Here is a 22,778-nt window from a genome sequence, read left to right on the forward strand (position 1 = left end):
GGCCAGAAATACATGCATTTGGCATCTGTGGGACTAGTCTGTAATGGGCATAAGAACAAACTGGACTCCAATCTGGGGAATGCCCATTAAGTAATAGTGTTACCATCCATGATTAGTAACCCACCTCTCCAGTCTGTATTCACACCAGGCAACTTGAGAGTAAGGCAGAAATCCATTCCTTTCCTCTGCATCTAAGGAGTGGCTGACTTGGGATTTGGTTTAAAGATACCCTCAAATCTAAGTCAGTCAATCAATTCAATAAGCCTTTATTGGCATATACGGCTACTTCAGTATAAAAAAAAAATGCTGTGTCCTTGGAAGTTAAAAAGTGAATAGTAAAAAACTTCTCGCTGGCTGGTCAAACATTCAGTTTACAAACTTCTGACAAAAACTTTGCCACTATAAGGCAACAATGAAAATCCTGACAATTTAAAAGCAGAATCCACGCTATTCGATTCAGTATAATCAATCATAGAGTCTATAGCTTGGGATAACAGACTGGATCGGAGTTCTTGGTATAATAAGCAGTTCAGGAGAATGTGTGGGATGGAATCCAGCTGTCCTATGCTACAGGTACAGAATCTCTTATCGCTTGGAAGACCTTTAAGTCTTCCTCTATGTAGCGGAGATGGCATGATGTTAAATCTAGCCAGCATATAGGCTCTCCTGTGTATGGGATTTGTGAGCGCTGTAATATAATAGGCTGGGTATCCCTGCGTGAAAGGAATTGACATATTTGTTGGTGAACAAGATTTATTTGCCAAGCTCTGCAGTTGTTGATAGTCCATTGCTAACAGCCTCTCTTTAATGAGGGCAAAAGTTTCAGTAAAGGTTAGCATATTGAAGGAGTCACTGTCATAACCCAGTTCCCCGATCTTTGCTGTAACTATTGTGCACCATTTTGAATGGTGGAGTTCACTCAAGGTAAGTTGGGTCAATGGGTTTCTGGAGCTTCGGTAGTGAATATTTAACCAGAATTTTATAACGATTAGCCAAATAGTGGCCTCTATAGAATATTGGCCAGATTCTAAACATAAGACTGCGTACAGGATGCAGTTTGGCACGCCGAATAATTTGTGCAAGAATTTGGAGTGGAATGATTTGATAATGCTGTTATTCAAATCTAAGTGGTGACCATCCCAAAGGAAGCAAGGCATCTTTGACTGAATGGCTTAAGGGCCGCTGTAGCCTTGGCAGGAACACTGTGGTCTGAATAAGCTGAAACCAAGAATAAAGGTCACTGTGGAGGGAACTATGAACTCTGGGTTGCTAAATCAGGAACTCAAACAGTCAAAAGCACCCAGGACTTGAAAGCTCTACAAAGAGCCACACATTTCAAGAATACAAACATATGCAAGTTATTTCACTTAGGACGAAAGGTAGGAAACCAAAGAAAATACAACATAGGAAGTAAAGATGACCACGGCGTGCTCATTTGCGCACATACTAGCATAGGCCTGCTTTCCGAAGCATGGAGGGGTCAAAGTATCCAGGCAGCAAATAATCCAATAGAGGAAAATACCAAATCTGCGTGTCATCATGGCACACAGGGACTTAAGCAGCTGCTACACAAAGACAGGTTGCTTGAAGCCAATAAGATTGCACATCAGACAGAGAATACTAAGTCAGAATATGCTTGAGGGACCAATTGTAGTCCCTGATAGGGTGAGCAGCAGAATTTAAAAGCAAACGAGTTCCTTTCAAAGCATGGACAAAGGGAGGGGATAATACATAGTACTTTAATAGCTTTAAAAAGGGCTTGGACAGATTTATGGAGGAGAAGTCGATCTATGGCTACCAATCTTGATCCTCCTTGATCTGAGACTGCAAATGCCTTAGCAGACCAGGTGCTCAGGAGCAGCAGCAGCAGAAGGCCATTGCTTTCACCTCCTGCCCGTGAGCTCCCAAAGGCACCTGGTGGGCCACTGCAAGTAGCAGAGAGCTGGACTAGATGGACTCTGGTCTGATCCAGCAGGCTAGTTCTTATGTTCTTATGTACAGAAGGGTGAGGTTTGTAACGGACTTGGGTGTAGCCTAAGGTACTAGGGCAGGGGTGGCCAACCTATGGCACTCCAGATGTTCATGGACTGCAATTCCCATCAGCCCCTGCCAGCATCTGGGGTGCCATAGGTTGGCCACCCCTGTACTAGGGGAAGCTCAAACAAGAACAAATGGTTAGAGAGTGGATATGTTTGAATGCCCTGTTTGGTCTGATCCAGGATATTAGGCTTTCATGGACAACTTGAGGCAATGCTAGATACAGTTTATCTATCTGTGTTTTGAATGTACGTTTGATTTGTACTTCAGAAATGTCTGTAGTGCTCTGGAGCCTATTTTAATATGCCTAATAAAGGTTGTTGTATTGACAACTTGAGGTAGTTGAAATCTGATTGATGTGACTGAGGGTCTAAGGCAGGAATACCTTTCTTTGGCAAATTCTAATGCAACTGTTTCTGCTTATATGTAAAGGCACTATAATTAATAAGGGAGCAATTATCCCCTCCCTGAGCCCTTCGGGGGAGGGCGGTATATAAATCAAATAATACAATACAATAATACAATAGTCTGATAGCCAAACACTGGGTGTATCTTTATCATTCTACTCAAGTAAGTGTGTGGTCCTTTGGCATGGTCCTACTTTTCTGGTTGTCTGCCTGTCTTTTTTGGTGGTTCGGGGCAGAAACCTGTTTACTGGTCTTATGTGACCTGTGGAAAGGAGCTGACGGTGGCACCGAGGCAGGGGCATGGATACCAATCCAAGACAAAAGTAGTCATTTAATGATAGATTGTATGAAATGTTGGATAATCAGCAACAAAGAAGGTTAAAGATTTACAATTGAATTTAGGAAATTGTAAGAACATCAGAAAGAGCCTGTTGGATGAGACCAGAGTCCATCTAGTCCAGCTCTCTGCTACTCGCAGTGGCCCACCAGGTGCCTTTGGGAGCTCACAGGCAGGATGTGAAAGCAATGGCCTGCTGCTGCTCCTGCTCCCAAGCACCTGGTCTGCTAAGGCATTTGCAATCTCAGATCAAGGAGGATCAAGATTGGTAGCCATAGATCGACTTCTCCATCAATCTGTCCAAACCCTTTTTAAAGCAAGCCAGGTTAGTGGCCATCACCACCTCCTGCCTGTGGCAGCATATTCCAAATACCAGTCACACGTTGCGTGAAGACATGTTGCCTTTTATTAGTTCTAATTCTTCCCCCCAGCATTGTGGTGGATACAAGAGGCAAAAGAAGCAGACGTGTTGTGAATTCTGAGTACGAATATCCAGAGGAGAAAGATGGTCTTTGGCAGGATGTAAACATGAGGTGGGTATTTGGAAACTCTACTGCAAAACCTCAGCTCCATTTTTAAGGGAGGAACAGTCGATAGATATATTTGGCCACTGCTTTTCTCTCTGTGCATTCACACGAGCTGTCTTCTCGTGGAGCTGTGCATTGTGCAAACCAAGAACTCACAACATTTTGTGTGTGTGTGTCTCATTTTCAACACAGGGCTTGCCAGTTTCCTTTAGGGAGGGTGGAGAAGTATGTTTAGTCTTCCTGGATCCAGCTGTCGCCTGTGGATCCAGTTTCCTAGGTAATGTTGGAAGTAAAAGCAATGAAACCAGAGCTCCTCTTTTGGCACTTTAGACCACAGGTGTCAAACTCGTGGCCCTCCAGATGTTATGGACTACAGTTCCCATCATCTGGCAGGGGATGATGCGAACTGTAGTCCATAACATCTGGAGGGCTGCGAGTTTGACACCTATGCTTTAGACGTATGAATGGGCTCTCACGAAGTTCACTGTCTTTCATTTCCTGGTGATCAGACATGGTGAACTTGAAGAAACCAGACCACTTTGTGGTTCATCCTGCACAGTCCATGTTGTAATTGCATTATATTGTCTTGCTAAAGCAGTGGTTCTCAACCTTCCCAATGCCGCGACCCTTTAATACAGTTCCTCATGTTGTGGTGACCCCCAATCATAAGATTATTTGTGTCTTAGTTCCTAAGACCGAAATATGTCTTTTCTGATGGTCTTAGGCGACCCCTGTGAAAGGGTCGTTTGACCCCCCAAAGGGGTCGCGACCCACAGGTTGAGAACCGCTGTGCAGCAGTGGCGTAGTGGCTAAGAGCACTGGCTAAGAGCAGGTGCACTCTGATCTGGAGGAACCGGGTTTGATTCCCAGCTCTGCCGCTTGAGTTGTGGAGGCTTATCTGAGGAATTCAGATTAGCCTGTACACTCCCACACACGCCAGCTGGGTGACCTTGGGCTAGTCACAGCTTCTCGGAGCTCTCTCAGCCCCACCCACCTCACAGGGTGTTTGTTGTGAGGGGGGAAGGGCAAGGAGATTGTCAGCCCCTTTGAGCCTCCTGCAGGAGAGAAAGGGGGGATATAAATCCAAACTCTTCTTCTTCTTCTTCTAAAGGGAGTTGAATTATTTTATCTCTTTCTTTGGCCTATTCAACTAAAAGAGAAGAAGAGAAGAGTTTGGGTTTATACCCTGCTTTTCTTAACCGTAAAGCGACTTACAAACTCCTTCCCTTACAAACACCTTCCCCACATCAGAAACATTGAGAAGTAGGTGGGACTGAGAGAGTTCTGAAGAACTGTAACTAGCCCAAGGTCACCCAGCCGGCTTCATGTGGAAGAAGGGGGAAACAAATCCAGATCACCAGATAAGAGTTTGCCACTCATGTGAAGGAGTCAGGAATCAGACCCAGTTCTCCAGATTAGAGTCCACCACTCTTAACACTACACCACGCTGACTTTCTGTTTACTAACACACTGGCCTTCTCTGCTTCTTGCACTGAATGTGAGATATGTGTGCTCTTAGAAGGCCCATGGCCTGGTAGGGTTGTTGTTGGTTAAAGATAATGGCATTGTAGTGGCATTTCCTTGTGGGACTGAGCGTATGCAAGAAGGGAAATCCAGATCAGAGTAATATACTGAAACTGTTGCTCTGGACCAGGGGGTCTGCAACCTGCGGCTCTCCAGATGTTCATGGACTACAATTCCCATCAGCCCCTGCCACCATGGCCAATATGTAAGTAAGAATTAGATAGTACTGGGAGGTTGAACTGTGTGTTTTGTTTTTTTGCAGGCTCTGTACTTCCTTTATTAAAAGGAAACTGTTAGAAGCTTATCAAAGGACCTTTGACAAGGAGAGTAGGAGTTATTGTTCCCATTTAATTCAGCCCAACAAGTGCTAACCACCTCTGACGTGTTGACGTCGGCAAACAGTATCTGATTAATAATTAAGTACAGTTAAGTACACTTTCCGTAATTCTGCGTATTTAGTTCACAGGGCCCTCAACAGACATTCTCTCTCCTTCTCCACAATAACTATTTTGAGTTTGTCGCTTGTCAATTTCATAAGTAGCTGAACTGAGCATTGTTTAACTTTATATTGACCAGGGGTACAGCGAGGGGAACTGCGCCCGGGGCACGCCCCCGCCACACTATGCCCCCGCACCGGTGTGTGCCTGGAGCATCGCGCCCCCACCCCACCCCACCCCATTGACGCTACACCACCAGTGTTGACCTTCCAAAGATATCAGCAACATTCTCAGAACATCCAATCAGATGTCGCACTGTAGTTGCAAGAATTTCTGCCTTTTGCATATAACCACTGCTGCTCCCTGTGGCAACACAAGGTACTCTCCTGAAATCCTGCAGATTTTGGTGAGGCATTTTGAGCTGCCACAGAAGACCTGTGCGGCAAAAGTCCTGTTCCATAGGTGTTTCCACCCACAGAAATCCTGTTCTAGGTCTTATCTGTAGTGTAGAAATCAGTAAGACATGAGGTTCTTACTTTCTGCAAACAACATTCAAAGAGAAATAATTGGGGACTTTAGCCAGACAGTAAGTTGCATATTCCTTTTCAGAAACCCATAATACAATTTGATATGCTAAGTTACAAATAATACATTTCACGTTGGTAAAGAAGTAAAAAAAATTTCCTTTTCATGGAAAAGATCCCTCTCCCCAGGGTTTCAAAATTTCTTGAAAACTAACAACTCTGCAAGTCAACTTTTAAAGACAATGGACATATAAAGGGGCAGCGGAGAGGGTAGGAAAAAATTGTGTGTGGGTGGAGGCAGAATCTGTTGGAATTTCCAGCCTTGCTTGCATGCAGCAGAGCACAAACAGCATGGAATTCTGGGAAGCTGCACAAACATTCTAAAGGTGACAGTTAAAATCCATTGATAGTATTCTGTTCCCTCACACACTCTCTGAGACCGCCTGACTAAGTGAAAAGATGTTTCTCTGTGCTCTGTATACTTCTTAAACCAAATGATATATAAATGTGCTCTGACTATTAACACAACCAAACTGTAACAAACCATGAGCCATGCATGTAACTATTATATGTGATACTGTGTATATAATGTATATGTTTTCTCTCTCAGTTTAAGTAAAGTTCTGAGGTAAAACAGCTGGTTTTTTCACTTGTCATGAGGAAAGGAGAGCAAAAAGTAATATGGGCAGGGCTTGGCAGCCAGCCGGAGACGGGGGTCTGGGGGCATTAAAGGAACAGCAGCACGGACAATGGCATGACACCACTTAAAGGAAAACTTCTGGAACGTGAAGTGACACCTCTAGGAACTGCCTGAAATTCTGTGGTAAAACCATGTTTGTTAGAACCTTTTCCCGACAGACATGAAAAAAATGAACAATTGCTCTCAAATGATTGAGGGCCAATTTAGATTGTGGCGGGGGGTAGGGTGGGGTAGGAATGCCTCGTGGGAGTGGTGCAGAACCGTGCTGGTGTGTTTGCCCACTCTACCTGGCATAGGTAGCACCTGTGCTGGGAGAGAGCAAAGATGCTGGCCAGTGGGCACCTCACAGCTCCACGTAGAAGAGGCCACCGCTCAAAAGCTATGCTGGCATGGCAGAACACCCTGGCACAGAGGGGGTGGGTGGGTCAGGGGCATTCCTAAGAGTTGAGCCGAATTTAGTCATCTTTCACTGGGCTTCCAGCCTGGAAATGGACTGCTCCGCGGCTGCAGACTTACAACACTGGAAAGTGTGGTGTAAGCTTGGCTTATTCCGCACATGCAGAATAATGCACTTTCAAACTGCTTTCTCTTTGAAGCTGTGCGGAATAGCACAATCCACTTGCAAACAGTTGTGAAAGTGGTTTGGAAACGCATTATTTTGCCTGTGTGGAAGGGGCCCTTGTTTAGTTTGTGGAGCTATTTGGGCAGCAGGAGGGTTTTTCAACTTCCCTCCTTTCTGCACTGACGCAAACCCCTGTGAAGATGCCGTGGCACTGCCACAGAGCTCCCCCCTCCAGAGGTGGGATCCAGCAGGTTCTCACCAGTTCCCGAGAGTGGGTTACTAATTATTTGTGTGTGCCGAGAGGGGGTTACTAATTGGGTCCGCTTTCCCATCTCCCCGCCCTCGCCTCCCCGAGAGGCATACTGCCTTTGAATGTGAAGGTTCCATATAGCAATTGCGGCTAATAACGTAACTCCCTGAACAGGGTTAATCCCTTTCAGGTACTGCAATTCATGGTTTCTCAGCCTTTCGTACCTTTTATCTCACCAGTCTCTATCAAAGAACCTGTGTGTTTCACCATTGCTGTGTTCAGATTTGTGAGTTGGGGCCTTTTCTATAATGTGATGATGATTTAGAAATGACCTGGTGCAAAAAATTTGGGGGGGGGGGGTCGTGGTGGGGTGGCTGCCCATGGGGGGGGGGACATCCAACTCAGGTTTTGCCCAGGGCTCAGGTTTGCCTAAGTACGCCTCTGCCCCCTTTGCTGAGGGGGGGGGCTGGCGAGGGAACCTGTTACTAAAATTTTTGGATCCCACCACTGCCCCCCTCCCTTCTGGATTGGGTTTTAAGTCACTTTATGAATGTGCCTTTACATTTTACTTTGTGAATTGATGCACCCATGGAGGCAACCCTTTTTTAAAAGAGAAACCACTTGAGCAAAGGACACATGAAGAATGTGGGCAGGGAACTTGTACGCCGTTGGGCCTTGTTTTAAGTTCCCATCCAGCCATCATCTTCTATCAACAAAGAACCAGGAAGTAGGGACAAAACAGTTCAATGATGCCTGATAGGTAGAACTAATGGCTTCACTCCATAGCAACATCCCAAGTGCCTGGGCCTAGAGATGCCAGCCTCCAGGGGGGATTTTTGGGATTCTCCTAGAATTACAGCTCTTCTCCAGACTACAGAGATCAGTTTCCCCTGGAGGAAATGGATGCTTTGGAGCATTGGTGTCAGACTCCGGCCCTCCAGATGTTATGGACTACAGTTCCCATCACCCCCTGCCAGCATCATGCTGGCAGGGGATGTTGGGAACTGTAGTCCATAACATCTGGAGGGCCGTGAGTTTGACACCTGTGCAAGAGTGGACTCTGTGTATTGTACTCCAATAAAGTTCATGTCCTCCTTGGGCTCCATCGCCAAATCTCCAGAGGTTTCCCAATCTGGAACTGGCAACTCCACCTCCACCCTCCACAGGTGACCCACCTGGGACATAGCAATGTTAACCATAGAACATTGCGGAACCAGTGACAGATGTCTGTAGTGTATCGTGTTAGCACACGTCCAATAAGTGAGTGAACTCTCCACATTTCCCGTATGTACATATTTTTCCCCATCTAGCTTTCTGGTTTTCATTGTCTGAAAACTGGCCCTGTCTTGGACTGCAGATGACCAGTAATCCAAAATGCAGTTCTGTGCGGCATGATATCCTTCTCAGTCCATTGACTTCAGTGGTCTTCGAGGGGTGTAACTCTGTTTCGGACTGCGCTGTCACTATAATAGTAATGATCTTTCTTTATGTAGCTGGAAATTGACTGCTGTGTAAACAAATTTATTTTAATAATGCACTTTGTCCCAGTCATAAATGGATTTGGTTTTCACTGTTTTTAATAAGCTATTTACTATTTTTGGTTTTCACTGTTTTTAATAAGCTATTTACTATTTATGGAATACATTTTAAAATGCTGAAAGCAATATGCCTCGTATAAACAAACAATTCAGTTTTTTAATTAAATCTGTTCCTGATCTTTATGGGTTTTTTAATGGCTGCTATCTCTTTTAAACGTGTCGTGTAGCTTTTAATATTGTAAGCCACTTTATGTGTGTATTTAAAAAAAAAACCCCTTGTAATAATAAAATGTTTTATTTTTATCACCATGTTATAGATGGGAGAGAGCTGGGACTAGGAGAGAATATGGCTTGCTCAGACCACCCAGTGAGTTCAAGGCAGAGGCGAGATCTGAGGCGGGAATTCTCTGATTGATAGCCAACTCTTATCGTTTCCGCTCTAGGCCTGAAAGCACCCTGGGCTGGTTCTCCTTGCATTCTGTCCTTTAAAGTGCTGTTTTTCTGTTTCTGAATACTTTTTCTTGTGTCGTGATTGAATGCATAAAGCTTTGCCAACTTTAAACTCGATTCCAGTGTAACCAATGTAGTGCGTAGGCTTTTGTTGAAACACCCGCAGCAAGTCTGTTGCCTAACAGAAATGGGAAAGGTTGTGAAAAGGACGTCCCAGGAGGGCTGTAGCTACAGACGTTGGCGATGTAATATTTCTCCTTGCAAATGTATCTTTGCGGGAATCTTCCTGTTTATAGTTCAAGCAGTTATGGTTCAACTTTCATTTTTTTTAGAAAATAGAGGATTGGATTAAGTTCACTAGGATATTTTTTAGCTATAATGGATGTTGTTTATTTGCGCTTATGCACAAACAGGACTATATCAATGTCTGAAGAACATCAGCAGAACACTATAAGCAGTAGATAGTGTAAATTGTATTTAGGGTTCAAAGCAGTGGTTCTCAACCTTCCTAATGCCGTGACCCTTTAATACAGTTCCTCATGTTGTGGTGACCCCCAACCCAGAGGTGGAATCCAGCAGGTTCTCACAGGTTCCTGAGAGTAGGTTACTAATTATTTGTGTGTGCCGAGAGGGGGTTACTAATTGGTGATTTTGCTGCGTGATTTTTGCCTTAGTTACGCCCCTCCTCTCAGCAGCAGCACGCAGAACTTGAAGCAGTCTAGCAGGAGGTGCACCGGAGTGCGTGGCAGCCTGCGCCTGCGTGCATTCGTTTCCCGCCCAAGGACCAACACAGCAGCTGCGTCCTTGCCACAGCCCTGCCCAGGAATGCCCCACCCTGGAATGCCTGGCCACGCCCCCATCATGCCCCGCCCAGCCCCATTGGCACTACGCCACATTTTGAATCCTACCACCATGGGAACCTGTTACTAAAATTTTTGGATCCCACCACTGCCCCAACCCTAACATTTATCCATTTTACAGATGGAGAACACTGATGCAGAGAGTCTTAGGCGACCCCTGTGAAAGGGCTGTTCGACCCCCAAAGGGGTCCCAACCCCCAGGTTGAGAACCACTGGTTTAAAGTAAAGTATGAAATGGAACTGTTGTCCAGTTCTGTAAAATGAAAGTTATGCTCTTGAGGAGTAGATATAATTTAATGCAGGGCATTTTAAGTTCTTGGGCTGTGTTCAACAATAAAGAACCCTGAGTTCAGACATAACATGAAACTGTGGTTTGTTTAAATGAACTATGGTTAGTGTAGCTGCCTGAACACAGGTTGCCATGATGGTTGCATAGAAACTATCAAACCAGTATCTGAAATAGTGTTGTGATGTTGGTAGAATCTGTAGGCAATAAGGAGAAATGGGAGCAGAAATTCTCCATCTTTTTTTTTTTAAATCCATGCCTCAGCACCTCTGTGGTCATGATGTGCAGAAATAAATCAGTCGGTGGAGGAGAGATTAAAGCCACATGTTCAAAGTTCTGCTTGCTTGAGAAAAAAAATCCCCCCCCCCCCCCCACATATTCACACACTTTTGGAATGACCTGGACCATGCCTGGATTCTTTTCCAAACAGGAACTTGGACATGGAGGTTGTGAGATGGAGCTTGAGGGCCAGATCTCAACCTTATATTTATGCATTTATTCCGGTGTTTTACAGCATGACGTTCCTACTCTTCAGCTTCCAGAGACCCATCATTTTTGTTGAAATACTGCATAGCAGTTCAGTATGGGTGATTTTGCACAGGCCACATATAACCGGTTCAGGCCCTTTTAAAAAGCATTATGTGGAAGAAGTTCCCACAGAACTCGGCCCCCAAACGCTTCTGTCCTGTTATATTTGCCTAAACCTGGAGTAGAACCTCAAGAATTAGCAACTTTTCCTCCTTTAACTGGGGTTTTAGATGCTTCCTGCTTCCCCGTATGAACTACGGCAAGCAGGAAGGGTTCTATTCCCACCCCCTTCTGTCCACCATTATGGTGGATTCCCCAGGTTGCTGCGGTTACAGTGGATTCTCTAATAGGCCACTGCCGTGTTGTTTTGGTAGGTGGGGGGGTATTCCTGGGGTGTGTGTATGGATTCTGGGGGGGGGGGGGTTCTCGGCTGTGCATGGAAACCCTGCATTTCCTGTGCAAACTGTGCTACTTCATGCCACAGGGATCCCAGCAGTGACATTGCACCCAGGGGGCGGGGGCATCTTGCCCCGGGTGCGCGCCAGTGCAGGGGCGTGGCAGGGGCATGGCAGGGGCACAGGGCACACACGTGCAGAATCAGTCTATTTTTAAGAAAAAATTCTGCCTGTGTTCGCTTAATGATACAAATTGAACACTGTCAGATCTGTATATATACTCTATTTTTATTACCGTATATACTTGTGTATAAGTCGACCCGCATATAAGTCGAGGCACCTAATTTTACCACATAAAACTGGGAAAACTTATTGACTCGCGTATTAGTCGAGGGTGGGAAATGCAGCAGCTACTGGTAAGCCCTGATTCTCCCTTTAAATCCACTCAGAAGGGGGGGGGTGATTTAAAGGGAGAATCTGGGGAAAATGTGAGCGTGCCTGTAAGGGGAGGAATGTTTATGTTAACAGTACCAACATTTCAGAGTATCTTTAGGAGACCCTCCTGATGATGTCACCCAGGTTTGCTGAAGTTTGGTTCAGGGGGTCCAAAGTTATGGACCCTCAAAAGGGTTGCCCCATCTACTGCTGTGTTTCCCCGAAAATAAGACAGTGTCTTATATTAATTTTTTGCCCCTCCCAAAGATGCGCTATGTCTGATTTTCAGGGGATGTCTTATTTTTCTGTGTTCTGTTCGTCGGGCATGCTTCCAAACAAAAACTTTGCTATGTCTTACTTTTGGGGATGCCTTATATTTTGCACTTCAGCAAAACCTCTACTACGTCTTATTTTCAGGGGATGTCTTATATTTGCAGAAACAGGGTATTAGCTCCCATTGGAAACAATGGGGGATGGGGGCATCTCCTTTGGGGGTCCATAACTTTGGACCCCCTGAACCAAACTTTACCAAACCCGGTTGGTATCATCAGGAGCGTCACCTGATGATAGCCTGAAATTTTGGTGCCGCTAGCCTAAAAACTGCGCCCCCTGGAGGCCGACAGTAAAAACCCTTAAATATTTTTTAAAATACACCTCACTCGCGTATAAGTCGAGGGGGGGGGGGGCTTTTTCAGCACAAAAATGTGCTGAAAAAGTCGACTTATATGCAAGTATATACGGTAACTTTTTTGCCATTGGCCTTAATTAATCACAATTGCTTTCCTGATCCATCAGTTTCGCTCATTGTTGAATCTTTTAATAAAAAATATACATGTTCAGAAAGCCGTGCATAAAATGCGCAGAAGGCCATGTAGGCAAAGAGCAGTCTCCGTGTTGCTCTGCGCTGTGCTCGGCTTCCAGCGAGTCTGTACATGTTGTCCTGTTCCACCCTGTGAGAATGAACAAAATCCCTTTTTGCTCTGCTTACGGAAGTTGGGGCTTTCCCCTCCCCCCGCCACATACAAATCCCGTACTTTGTTTGTGGCTACAGCTGGAGTAACACAAGGCAACTTTTGAATTAAGAGATCTGTGTTAAGTACTGGCACTAGCAACAGTTCCTGGATTTTGACCTCTAAATTTCAAGGTAATCCTGTCTTTAGCCATATCAGTGGGCTGCTTGAACTAGGTTTTCAGCTGACCTCTGAAAAAGAAATAAAAAGAAATAAAAGAAGGCCATTGCGTTCACCTCCTGCACGTGAGCTCCCAAAGGCACCTGGTGGGCCACTGTGAGTAGCAGAGAGCTGGACTAGATGGCCTCTGGTCTGATCCAGCTGGCTCCTTCTTATGTTCTTAAGGCCATTGCTTCCACATCCTGCAGGTGAGCTCCCAATGGCACCTGGTGGGCCACTGTGAGTAGCAGAGAGCTGGACTAGATGGCCTCTGGTCTGATCCAGCTGGCTCCTTCTTATGTTCTTAAGGCCATTGCTTCCACATCCTGCAGGTGAGCTCCCAAAGGCACCTGGTGGGCCACTGCGAGTAGCAGAGAGCTGGACTAGATGGCCTCTGGTCTGATCCAGCTGGCTCCTTCTTATGTTCTTAAGGCCATTGCTTCCACATCCTGCAGGTGAGCTCCCAAAGGCACCTGGTGGGCCACTGCGAGTAGCAGAGAGCTGGACTAGATGGCCTCTGGTCTGATCCAGCTGGCTCCTTCTTATGTTCTTAAGGCCATTGCTTCCACATCCTGCAGGTGAGCTCCCAAAGGTACCTGGTGGGCCACTGCGAGTAGCAGAGAGCTGGACTAGATGGCCTCTGGTCTGATCCAGCTGGCTCCTTCTTATATTCTTAAGGCCATTGCTTCCACATCCTGCAGGTGAGCTCCCAAAGGCACCTGGTGGGCCACTGCGAGTAGCAGAGAGCTGGACTAGATGGCCTCTGGTCTGATCCAGCTGGCTCCTTCTTATGTTCTTAAGGCCATTGCTTCCACATCCTGCAGGTGAGCTCCCAAAGGCACCCTGGTGGGCCACTGCGAGTAGCAGAGAGCTGGACTAGATGGCCTCTGGTCTGATCCAGCTGGCTCCTTCTTATGTTCTTAAGGCCATTGCTTCCACATCCTGCAGGTGAGCTCCCAAAGGCACCTGGTGGGCCACTGCGAGTAGCAGAGAGCTGGACTAGGTGGACTTTGGTCTGATCCAGCTGGCTTGTTCTTATGTTCTTATGTTCTTAATTGCAAAAGAAGTGTAGTTTGCCAAGATCCAGATTTTTTAAAATGCTATTTATTCAGGCCAAGAATTTGTGGACCAGATATAGAATATAACCTTTCTGAGGAGGGAATGCACTCCTGTCTGTCAAAATAAATGTTTCTTGCTATACCTGGAAGGTACCGTGTTTCCCCGAATATAAGACAGTGTCTTATATTAATTTTTGCTCCCAAAGATGCGCTATGTCTTATTTTGAGGGGATGTCTTATTTTTCTGTGTTCTGTTCGTCGGAAATGCTTCCAAACAAAAACTTTGCTACGTCTTACTTTTGGGGGATGGCTTATATTTCGCACTTCAGCAAAACCTCTACTACGTCTTATGTTCTGGGGATGTCTTATATTTGGGGAAACAGGGTATTATAGTGATTTGGGATAGAGCTTATTTTCAGGGATTACTTTTTGTGTATAGGTTCAATAATAAATATAAAGCTCACATATACTTCGTAATCTTCATATATGCCCTGATCTTGATAGTCCAGATTAGCCTGATGTGGTTAGATCTCAGAAGCTCAGCAGGGCCAAACCTGGTTAGTATTTGGATGGGGAGCCACCGAGGAAGCCCAAGGCTCCTACCAGAGCCATAGCGAGGGGGAACTGCACCTGTGCCCCTGCCACGCCCTCGCCCCGGAATGCCCCCGCCACACCACACTCCCGGTGCAAGATGCCACCCGCTGGGCGCTATGCCACTGGTTACTACCCAGAGAACAGAGAAATTATTAATGCCCCACCCCCGGAATGCCCAGCCACGCCCCCGTCGTGCCCCGTCCAGCCCCATTGGCGCTACGCCACTGTTTGAATCCCACCTCCAAGGGAACTTGTTACTAAAAATTTTGGATCCCACCACTGGGCCTATCCCGTGTGAATGGACTTTGTAGTGCAAAATCGTTGTGGTGCATGGAAGTTCTTTCAGGGCTGTCTTGTAGCAACCCCACATTGTGTGTGAACCTGAGATGGAAGGTGTACTAAACCTGTTCGGCTCCAGTAGACTTTCCCGCTGCAAGTTTTGACAGCAGAGGGTTATATTTTTTCCTGCGTCCCTATTTGGGTATAGATTTGGTGGAACTGTCTTTAGAGCACAAGTATTAGTCTTGCATAGTTATCTTTGGCGGCCGATCAGCTTATTGCTAGCCAAAAGCAGGTTCTGCCATATCCCCAGTTTTCCCCTGAGATTCCAGACCCCTCACGCCAGCCCTTCACTCCTAAGTGCCTTTTTCCCAGGCAGTTGCTGGGATGTCTGAAGGCCTGTCATCTGTGCCTGTATGTTGTCTTATTGCTGATTTGGGACCTGTATCTGTCTAGCCTTTGCCCATCATTTCCCCCAATCTGAACCCCTTTGTGGGAAGGAGAGAGCAGCAGTGGCGTAGGGGTCAAGAGCAGGTGTACTCTAATCTGGAGGAACCGGGTTTGATTTCCCGCTCCGCCACCTGAGCTGGGGAGGCTTATCCGAGGAATTCCGATTAGCCTGTGCCCTCCGCCAGCTGGGCGACCTTGGGCTAGTCACAGTTCTGAGCTCTCTCAGCCCCACCTACCTCACAGGGTGTTTGTTGTGAGGGGGGAAGGAAAAATAGTTTGGTGTAGAATTTGATCCGCACAGTGTGCTCAACTTGGAGTGTCTAAAGGCAAAAACAAGATTGTGTGACTGTTAACTATAAAATGTAAATTGCAGGCTCATGCTGCCTCTCTTGGCCTCTGGGCCACGTAGGGAAGGGAGATGGGGTTTAACCCCTTCAACTCAGCTTGGTTTTGCTGATCAAAACCAGCTGTACCCTACTAGCATTCAAGGAGGGGAAAGTATCGTTCTAAAAACTCAAGAGTTTCCCCCCTTTTAAAGTACCAATGTTAAAGCAAAGAGCGATTTTGGCTAGTGTTACCAAGTGAAGGTTGACCGCTTAAATCTCTCTTCCTTTTGTGCATGGCCCCAGGGCAAACTGAGGCTGCGTGAACCTGTATTTTGCATTTTATAGCTGGACCTGGCACAGTTGCCAAAACACATCTTTGTCCGTTTGGAGACTCAAAGGAGATCTGTATACATCACTCTAAACCACTGTGAGCCCACAGTTGTGGATGCTGGTAAAGGCTGATAGAAGGGCAGAGAAAAGGCTCTTTGTACATTCCCAGAAGCTCTGTATTTTAATGAGCTGACATGGAAATTGGGTTTGGGGTTTAGTGTACTTTTCTGTAATTGCCCCACACTTAGTCCTTTTCCCGTATACCTCAAGTGACTTTATTTTGTGCTAGTTTCCCGAAGCATTTTCTTCCCCGAGAACTCATTATATCCGTAATCTGCAATAGAAGTTTGTGGTGACCCTCTAATATTTGCTCTGGGTGAACTTTGGGCTGAGGTCAAGCAAACAAAGCACGTATTATGTCCTTTTTGCATTCTTTCTTTTAAAATCAGCCTGTTAACATCCACCAGAAGCAACTAGTGGGATTGTTTGGGATGGGAAGTGCTGGTAGCCTTGTCTTTATATGCAGCTCACAGGAAAGAATAGACCAAAAGAATATGCCGAAGACTCTGGTAGGAAATAATTGGCAGGGAGTTGGGGGGGGGGGGGGGTCTTGGCAAAACTGTTGTTGTGACTGTTTCTGTGGCTTAGAAAGGAATTTCCTACAGGCTGGACTAACCATTAAAATGTCTCTGCTTCTAGGAGGAGCCCACTGGATTTTTCCCAGAGAAAATGTCAGTTTTAACCATGGAAGCCCAGTGTCTTGACGAACGAGGGAGCTTCTTTAAGGTAAGGGGCAAAACTGCAACTTATTTTGGTGATGGGGGAGGTATTTGTTGTGTGTGAGCCCGCGACAGATCTGTTCTCAAGAAGCTCGGCTTTGGGACTGCCGAAATCGGGTTCTCTTGGTTCAGGGCTTTGAAGTTTCACAGAACAATGTAAACAAAGCCATGTGTTTTATTTGAACCTGATGTTGCAGAAAGCGATAGGTTTGCATCAGGAGCATATTAAGCATGTTCCTTTGTAAGCCTCTTGCCGTGTTATTGATTTTTCCTGTAAGAATTCCAGTTATACGTGTGCGTTTGGACCTGTGTCGTCCCCCCCTCCTCCCCACGCCTAGTCGATACTTCTGATGTTGTTCTGAAGGTTGAGTAACAAGCCGGCTGTAAATATTTCCGTTTGCAAACCTCTTCTGACTCTGGACAATTTATAGGCTTTCTTTGAGAGAACGTACACTTCTGCAACGTGCTGCTTGTTTTTGCTCCGGGTTGGAAGACTTCCAAAGTGTAGTGTTTAAAGGCATGAAATTTTCAGCTTTTTTCCCTGAAGTTCTTGAAATTAGTTTCAGTTGTGAAATAGTAGTTTACGCTGTGGTGACTGAAGCGAGCTTCTGTGCTTGGCAAGAGGGACGGGCAGAGCTGTCCAGGCATTTCAATCGCTGCCTTTTCATGGGAGACGATTCGGCTGAAGATGGGGAAAGCAACAGGCTTTCACGGTGCCCTTGTTCCTGGCATTCAACCATTTGCCATGATGATTCTAGTGCCGAGTTTTGTCCTTTTGCCGTTATAAGGATTCTTAGGAAAGTCAATGTGGTTAGAGTGCTAGAGTAGGATCAGGGAGACCCGGTTCAAATCCACGCTCTGCCATGGAAACTTGCTTGAGTGACTTTGTGCTAATTACACAGTTATATACTCTTAGCCCAGGAGTCTGCAACCTGCGGCTCTCCAGATGTTCATGGACTTCAATTCCCATCAGCCCCTGCCATCATGGCCAATTGGCTGCAGAAGAAAACTACTTGTTAGGAGCCAATTGGCCATGCTGGCAGGGGCTGATGGGAATTGTAGTCCATGAACATCTGGAGAGCCACAGGTTGCAGACCCCTGTCTCAGCCTAACCTTCCCCAGAGGGTGAGCATATGACACAGGAGAATGATGTCATGTGCTTTGGGTTGGCACCAGGGAGAAAGGTGGGATATAAACAAAGCAAATAAGTAGGTAAAACTTTGCCACTCTGTAGTGAAGCGATACACCAGAGAATCAGATGCTTAAAGAAATAGGTGGCATGGAGTTATACAGTTGCAGCTGTATCCAAGCCTTCTGTTGTTGTTGTTGTTGTTGTTGTTGTTGTTGTTGTTGTTGTTGTTGTTGTTGTTGTTGTTGTTGTGTGTACAGCACCGTCAGTGTGCAGGATACCTTACTGAGAAATAAACAAAAAGATCTAGCCCTGTTTTTTTTAACTGTTTCATGATGGGAATGCAAGATGAGCTAATAGGACAGTTCTTGGGAACCTGTGAAAAGTTAGGTCAGGTCTTAAAAGCAGCTCCACTTAAGTCAGTGAGTTATTTATTTATTTATTTGCTGGCTTTATAGGCCACCTCACCCCCGAAGGGCTCGAGGCGGCTCACAATATAGCTGTTCTCAACGACAGCAAGTAAGTACAAAAATATAACTTAAACCCATTAAAACCTAATAGCAGCCATTACTGTAAATAAACACAAGTTAATTTTCTGCATAGACACTGGTCTAGCACAAATGGTTTCTGCAGCCTATCAAAAATGTTGAATAGATCCATACGTCTTTAAACGTACATCCCCAGATTGGGCTAGGATCCCTAGATAGGTTACCGTGTGTGTTGATGCGTGAAATATTGGTGTGAGACTGGTGCGTGTGCGGCAAATACATTTATTGTGGGAATGTTTAAACAGTGCGATGCCAGCTGTATTCCATGTGTTAACCAAATGTTTTCAGCCCACTTTGATGATGCTTCTGTTGGATGTAGAAGCTTGACTTTTTAAAAAATTAATGCCTGCTGTATATTTTGGATCCTGAAGAAAACCCTACATGTGGTCACTCCTATTTCTTCAAATTGCTCGTCCTCTATTTTTCTGCTTGCTTGCCGATAAGATTTTAACCCTGTGTTATCTGCTTAAAATAGAGCTCTAGAAATAAATTTCTGATGTGCAGCTCTAGAAATAAATTTCCGATTTGCAACACTAAACTGACGATATGTAATTAAAAAAACCCCCCACCTTTGCCGCTGATAAAGGTTTGAGGAAACTCCAGTATAGAAACTCCTATAGTTATGAGAGATATGCTTCCCTTATTGGCTCTCTGCCAAGCCTTGGAACAAGTTTCTCTTTGTGACTCTGCGTGCTACAATTGTTGAAATAGGAAGGAAACAGCCAAGATGCCCGAGAGGATGTGGTGTTCTAAGAAGAAAGCAAAATCTCACAACTCTTGAGGGGGGGAAAAAGCATCATTTACCAAAAATGCAGGACATTGTTTTGATGGTTGCTGTTCTTCCGGAGTAGAACCTCAAGAAAGCTGGCTTTGATCTGTTCAGCCAAAACCAGGGGTCTTCAAACTATGGCCCTCCAGATGCTCATGGACTACAATTCCCATCAGCCCCTGCCAGCATGGCCAAGTGGTAGGGCTCATGGGAATTGTAGTCTATGAACATCTGGAGGGCCATAGTTTGAAGACCCCTGGCCAAAACCTTCTAGGTCACAGGTGTCAAACTCGTGGCCCTCCAGATGTTATGGACTACAGTTCCCATCATCCCCTGCCAGCATGATGCTGGCAGGGGATGATGGGAACTGTAGTCCATAACATCTGGAGGGCTGCGAGTTTGACACCTATGTTCTAGGTAGTTATTGCAAGATACTCGGCAGTTTCAGTGAAGAGGTTGTGATTTTGCCATGGCAGGGAACGACTAACACAGGCGAGTTCAGGCATAATGTGGTCCTGCGTTAGAGATGTCTCGCACCATATGGGAATACCAGAACTGTGGTTCTTAGACCTTCTTGCAGGGTGCCTGTCCCATGATACGGGTGGACATTACATGGATCTGGTCAGTGCTTGGAGGCAAGCTGATATTTGAGTTTTAGGATGCAAGGTGAGACAAGAGAAAAATGTAGCGGGTTGTGAGTTCAGTTTGAGACATTTGATCAGCTTTGTGACCTTCTTCTCACAAAACAGTATGCTTAAAGCTTAGTGTCTGAAGGCTGTAGGGCAGTGATGGCGAACCTTTTCGAGACCGAGTGCCCAAACTGCAACCCAAAACCCACTTATTTATCGCAAAGTGCCAACACGGCAATTTAACCTGAATACTGAGGTTTTCGTTTAGAAAAAACGGTTGGCTCCAAGGCGCGTGTTACTCGGGAGTAAGCTTGGTGGTAGTCGGTGGCTTTGCTTTGAAGTAACCATGCGACTCTTCCAATGGGTGAAATACGACCCTAGGAGGGTTTACTCAGAAGCAAGCCCCATTGCCATCAACTGAGCTTATTCCCAGGTAAAGGATCACGCTTTAGTTCTTCGCATGAAAATCAGTGGGGTTTAACAGCGCTTAACAGGGTTACCTACACTGCTTCCCCAAAACTAGGTCTTAGGTTTAATGCTAATAAAGTTAATCAATTAGCTAATGCTAATAATTATGCTAATAATCAAGCCCAGTAGCCCAAGCCAGCCTAGATGTGTGGGGGGGCCTCTCTGCGCATGCCCACAGAGAGGGCTCTGAGTGCCACCTCTGGCACCCATGCCATAGGTTCGCCACCACTGCTGTAGGGTCTCTCTTTCAACCTCAATGTGCAATAATGGGACCCTTTTGATTCGAAGATCCGCTTTTATTTGCTTTCACTTTTCTCCAGGACCTTAGCCAGAAATCTTGTGCTGAGGGCAGCTTCAAGGTATGCTTCAAGCAGGGCTGGCCAACCTATGGTCCTCCAGATGTCCATGGACTACAGTTCCCATCAGCACCTGCCAGCATGGCCAATTGGTAGGGGCTGGCAGGGGCAGATGGGAATTGTAGTCCATGAACATTTGGAACACCATAGGTTGGCCACCCCTACTTCAAGGGAAGGGGAAAGTAAATGCAGGACCAAAATGCAGGTAGCCTGAAATGTATTTGACTGTATTAAACATTAATAAAATGAAACACAACAAGCCAGCCTGTGAAAAGAAGTGCCGGTTCTTGTTGTCCATCTCAGTGGAAGTTGCCTGCAAGTTTGCTTAATTTCTCACTGAACAACTGGACAGTAGACTCTATCCAACCACACATTCTGAAGACTGAAGGTGGTGTTCCTCTGGGTCCACGGACACCCCGCACCAAGGAACAAAACTTCAGAAGACTGCAGCGGAAATTGGGAAACCTGAAAGAAATCCCCTCTCTTAAGAAAGTGCTTTTAGTTCTTTGGAGCCCAAAATATTCTGAGGGACCCGTCTCATCCAGCACACTCTCTTTTTGAACTGCTACCATCTGGTAGGCAATACAGGACTATCAAATCTAGGACAAAGAGGCTTAGAGACAGCTTCTACTCTAGAGCTGTGGCTATGCTAAACTCCGCGGCTTCGTGTTGATGTGTTTGGGGCTGTGTAGGGATGGGTGGAGGAAGAGGAAAGTGAGGATGGGGGATGAGTCTGAAATTGTATGAGTATGATGTATGAGTCTGAAATTGTGTGCATCGAGGAATGCTGCTGTAAATTTCATTGTGCGTGCACAATGACAATAAAATGCTTATGCAAGTAAATAAGAACATAAGAACTAGCCTGCTAGATCAGACCAGAGTCCATCTAGTCCAGCTCTGTGCTACTCGCAGTGGCCCACCAGGTGCCTTTGGGAGCTCACCTGCAGGATGTGAAAGCAATGGCCTGCTGCTGCTGCTGCTCCCGAGCACCTGGTCTGCTAAGGCATTTGCAATCTCAGATCAAGGAGGATCAAGATTGGTAGCCATAAATCGACTTCTCCTCCATAAATCTGCCCAAGCCCCTTTGAAAGCTATCCAGGTGAGTGGCCATCACCACCTCCTGTGGCAGCATATTCCAAACACCAATCACACATTGCGTGAAGAAGTGTTTCCTTTTATTAGTCCCAATTCTTCCCCCCAGCATTTTCAATGGATGCCCCCTGGTTCTAGTATTGTGAGAAAGAGAGAAAAATTTCTCTCTGTCAACATTTTCTACCCCATGCATAATTTTATAGACTTCAATCATATCCCCCCTCAGACGCCTGTCGGGGGCCACACTCCCAATCCTTGGCCTTAAGAGCGCGGTAAGGTGTAATGCGTGGTCACAAAGTCCAGTCAGCCAAGGGAGTAGAGAGAGGGGGCCAAGCTGAGGAGTTTCCAGGAGGATAGTCAAAACAGTCCAGGTAAGTCAAGGAGCAGAGAGAGTCCAGGCTGGAGGGTTGTCCCAGAGTGAGTCACAGCAGTCAAACAGTCCAGGTTCAGGGTCAGGCGGCCAGGCAGGTCAAGGTTTTAGGAAGCGAGAACAAGATGTGTTGCTTCTTCAGAGGCAATTTTCAGCTTCTGTTTCATGCCTGAGAACCGGCTGCTTCAGTGGAATCAGGACCCTCAGCCGAGCTGAGTGCCGGCAATGATCATCTGGCTATCCTCAGACTTTTCCTTCTCTCTTGCATTTTGTCGCTCATATGCCTGCGCCTCCTTCCCATTGGTGAGGAAGAGTCAGGTGGGCTGGGAACAGTGACTGGTTCAGAGGGTCCCAAGTCATGAGGAGTGGGAGGTGTGAGATCACCAAGATCTGGGCTGTTTGTCTGTTAGAATCATGTTAGAATCGTAGAGTTGGAAGAGACCACAAGGGCCATCAAGTCCAAGCCACCTGCCATGAAGGAACAGACAATCAAAGCACCCTTGACAGATGGCCATCCAGCCTGTTTAAAAACCTTCAAAGAAGGAGACTCCACCGTATCCTGAGGCGGCATATTCCACTGTCGAACTGCCCTGAGCATCAGGAAGTTCTTCCTAATGCTTAGGTGGAATCTCTTT

General features: G+C 46.0%; 1 protein-coding gene across 3 annotated transcripts in view; it reads left to right on the forward strand.

The window, feature by feature from the left end:
* RIN2 (Ras and Rab interactor 2) overlaps window positions 1–22,778 on the forward strand; it is a 106,532-nt gene that overhangs the window by 15,320 nt on the left and 68,434 nt on the right. For 2 of the 3 annotated variants that reach the window (XM_048515804.1, XM_048515805.1), the window contains exon 2: window positions 16,703–16,789. In XM_048515804.1, the coding sequence (XP_048371761.1) occupies window positions 16,703–16,789 (87 nt within the window). Of the gene's footprint in view, window positions 1–16,504; window positions 16,573–16,702; window positions 16,790–22,778 lie in introns of those variants that run through there. The other variant, XM_048515806.1, reaches the window with a different exon arrangement.

This window comes from Sphaerodactylus townsendi, linkage group LG14 (genome assembly GCF_021028975.2).
Source record: "Sphaerodactylus townsendi isolate TG3544 linkage group LG14, MPM_Stown_v2.3, whole genome shotgun sequence".
NCBI lineage: Eukaryota > Metazoa > Chordata > Lepidosauria > Squamata > Sphaerodactylidae > Sphaerodactylus > Sphaerodactylus townsendi.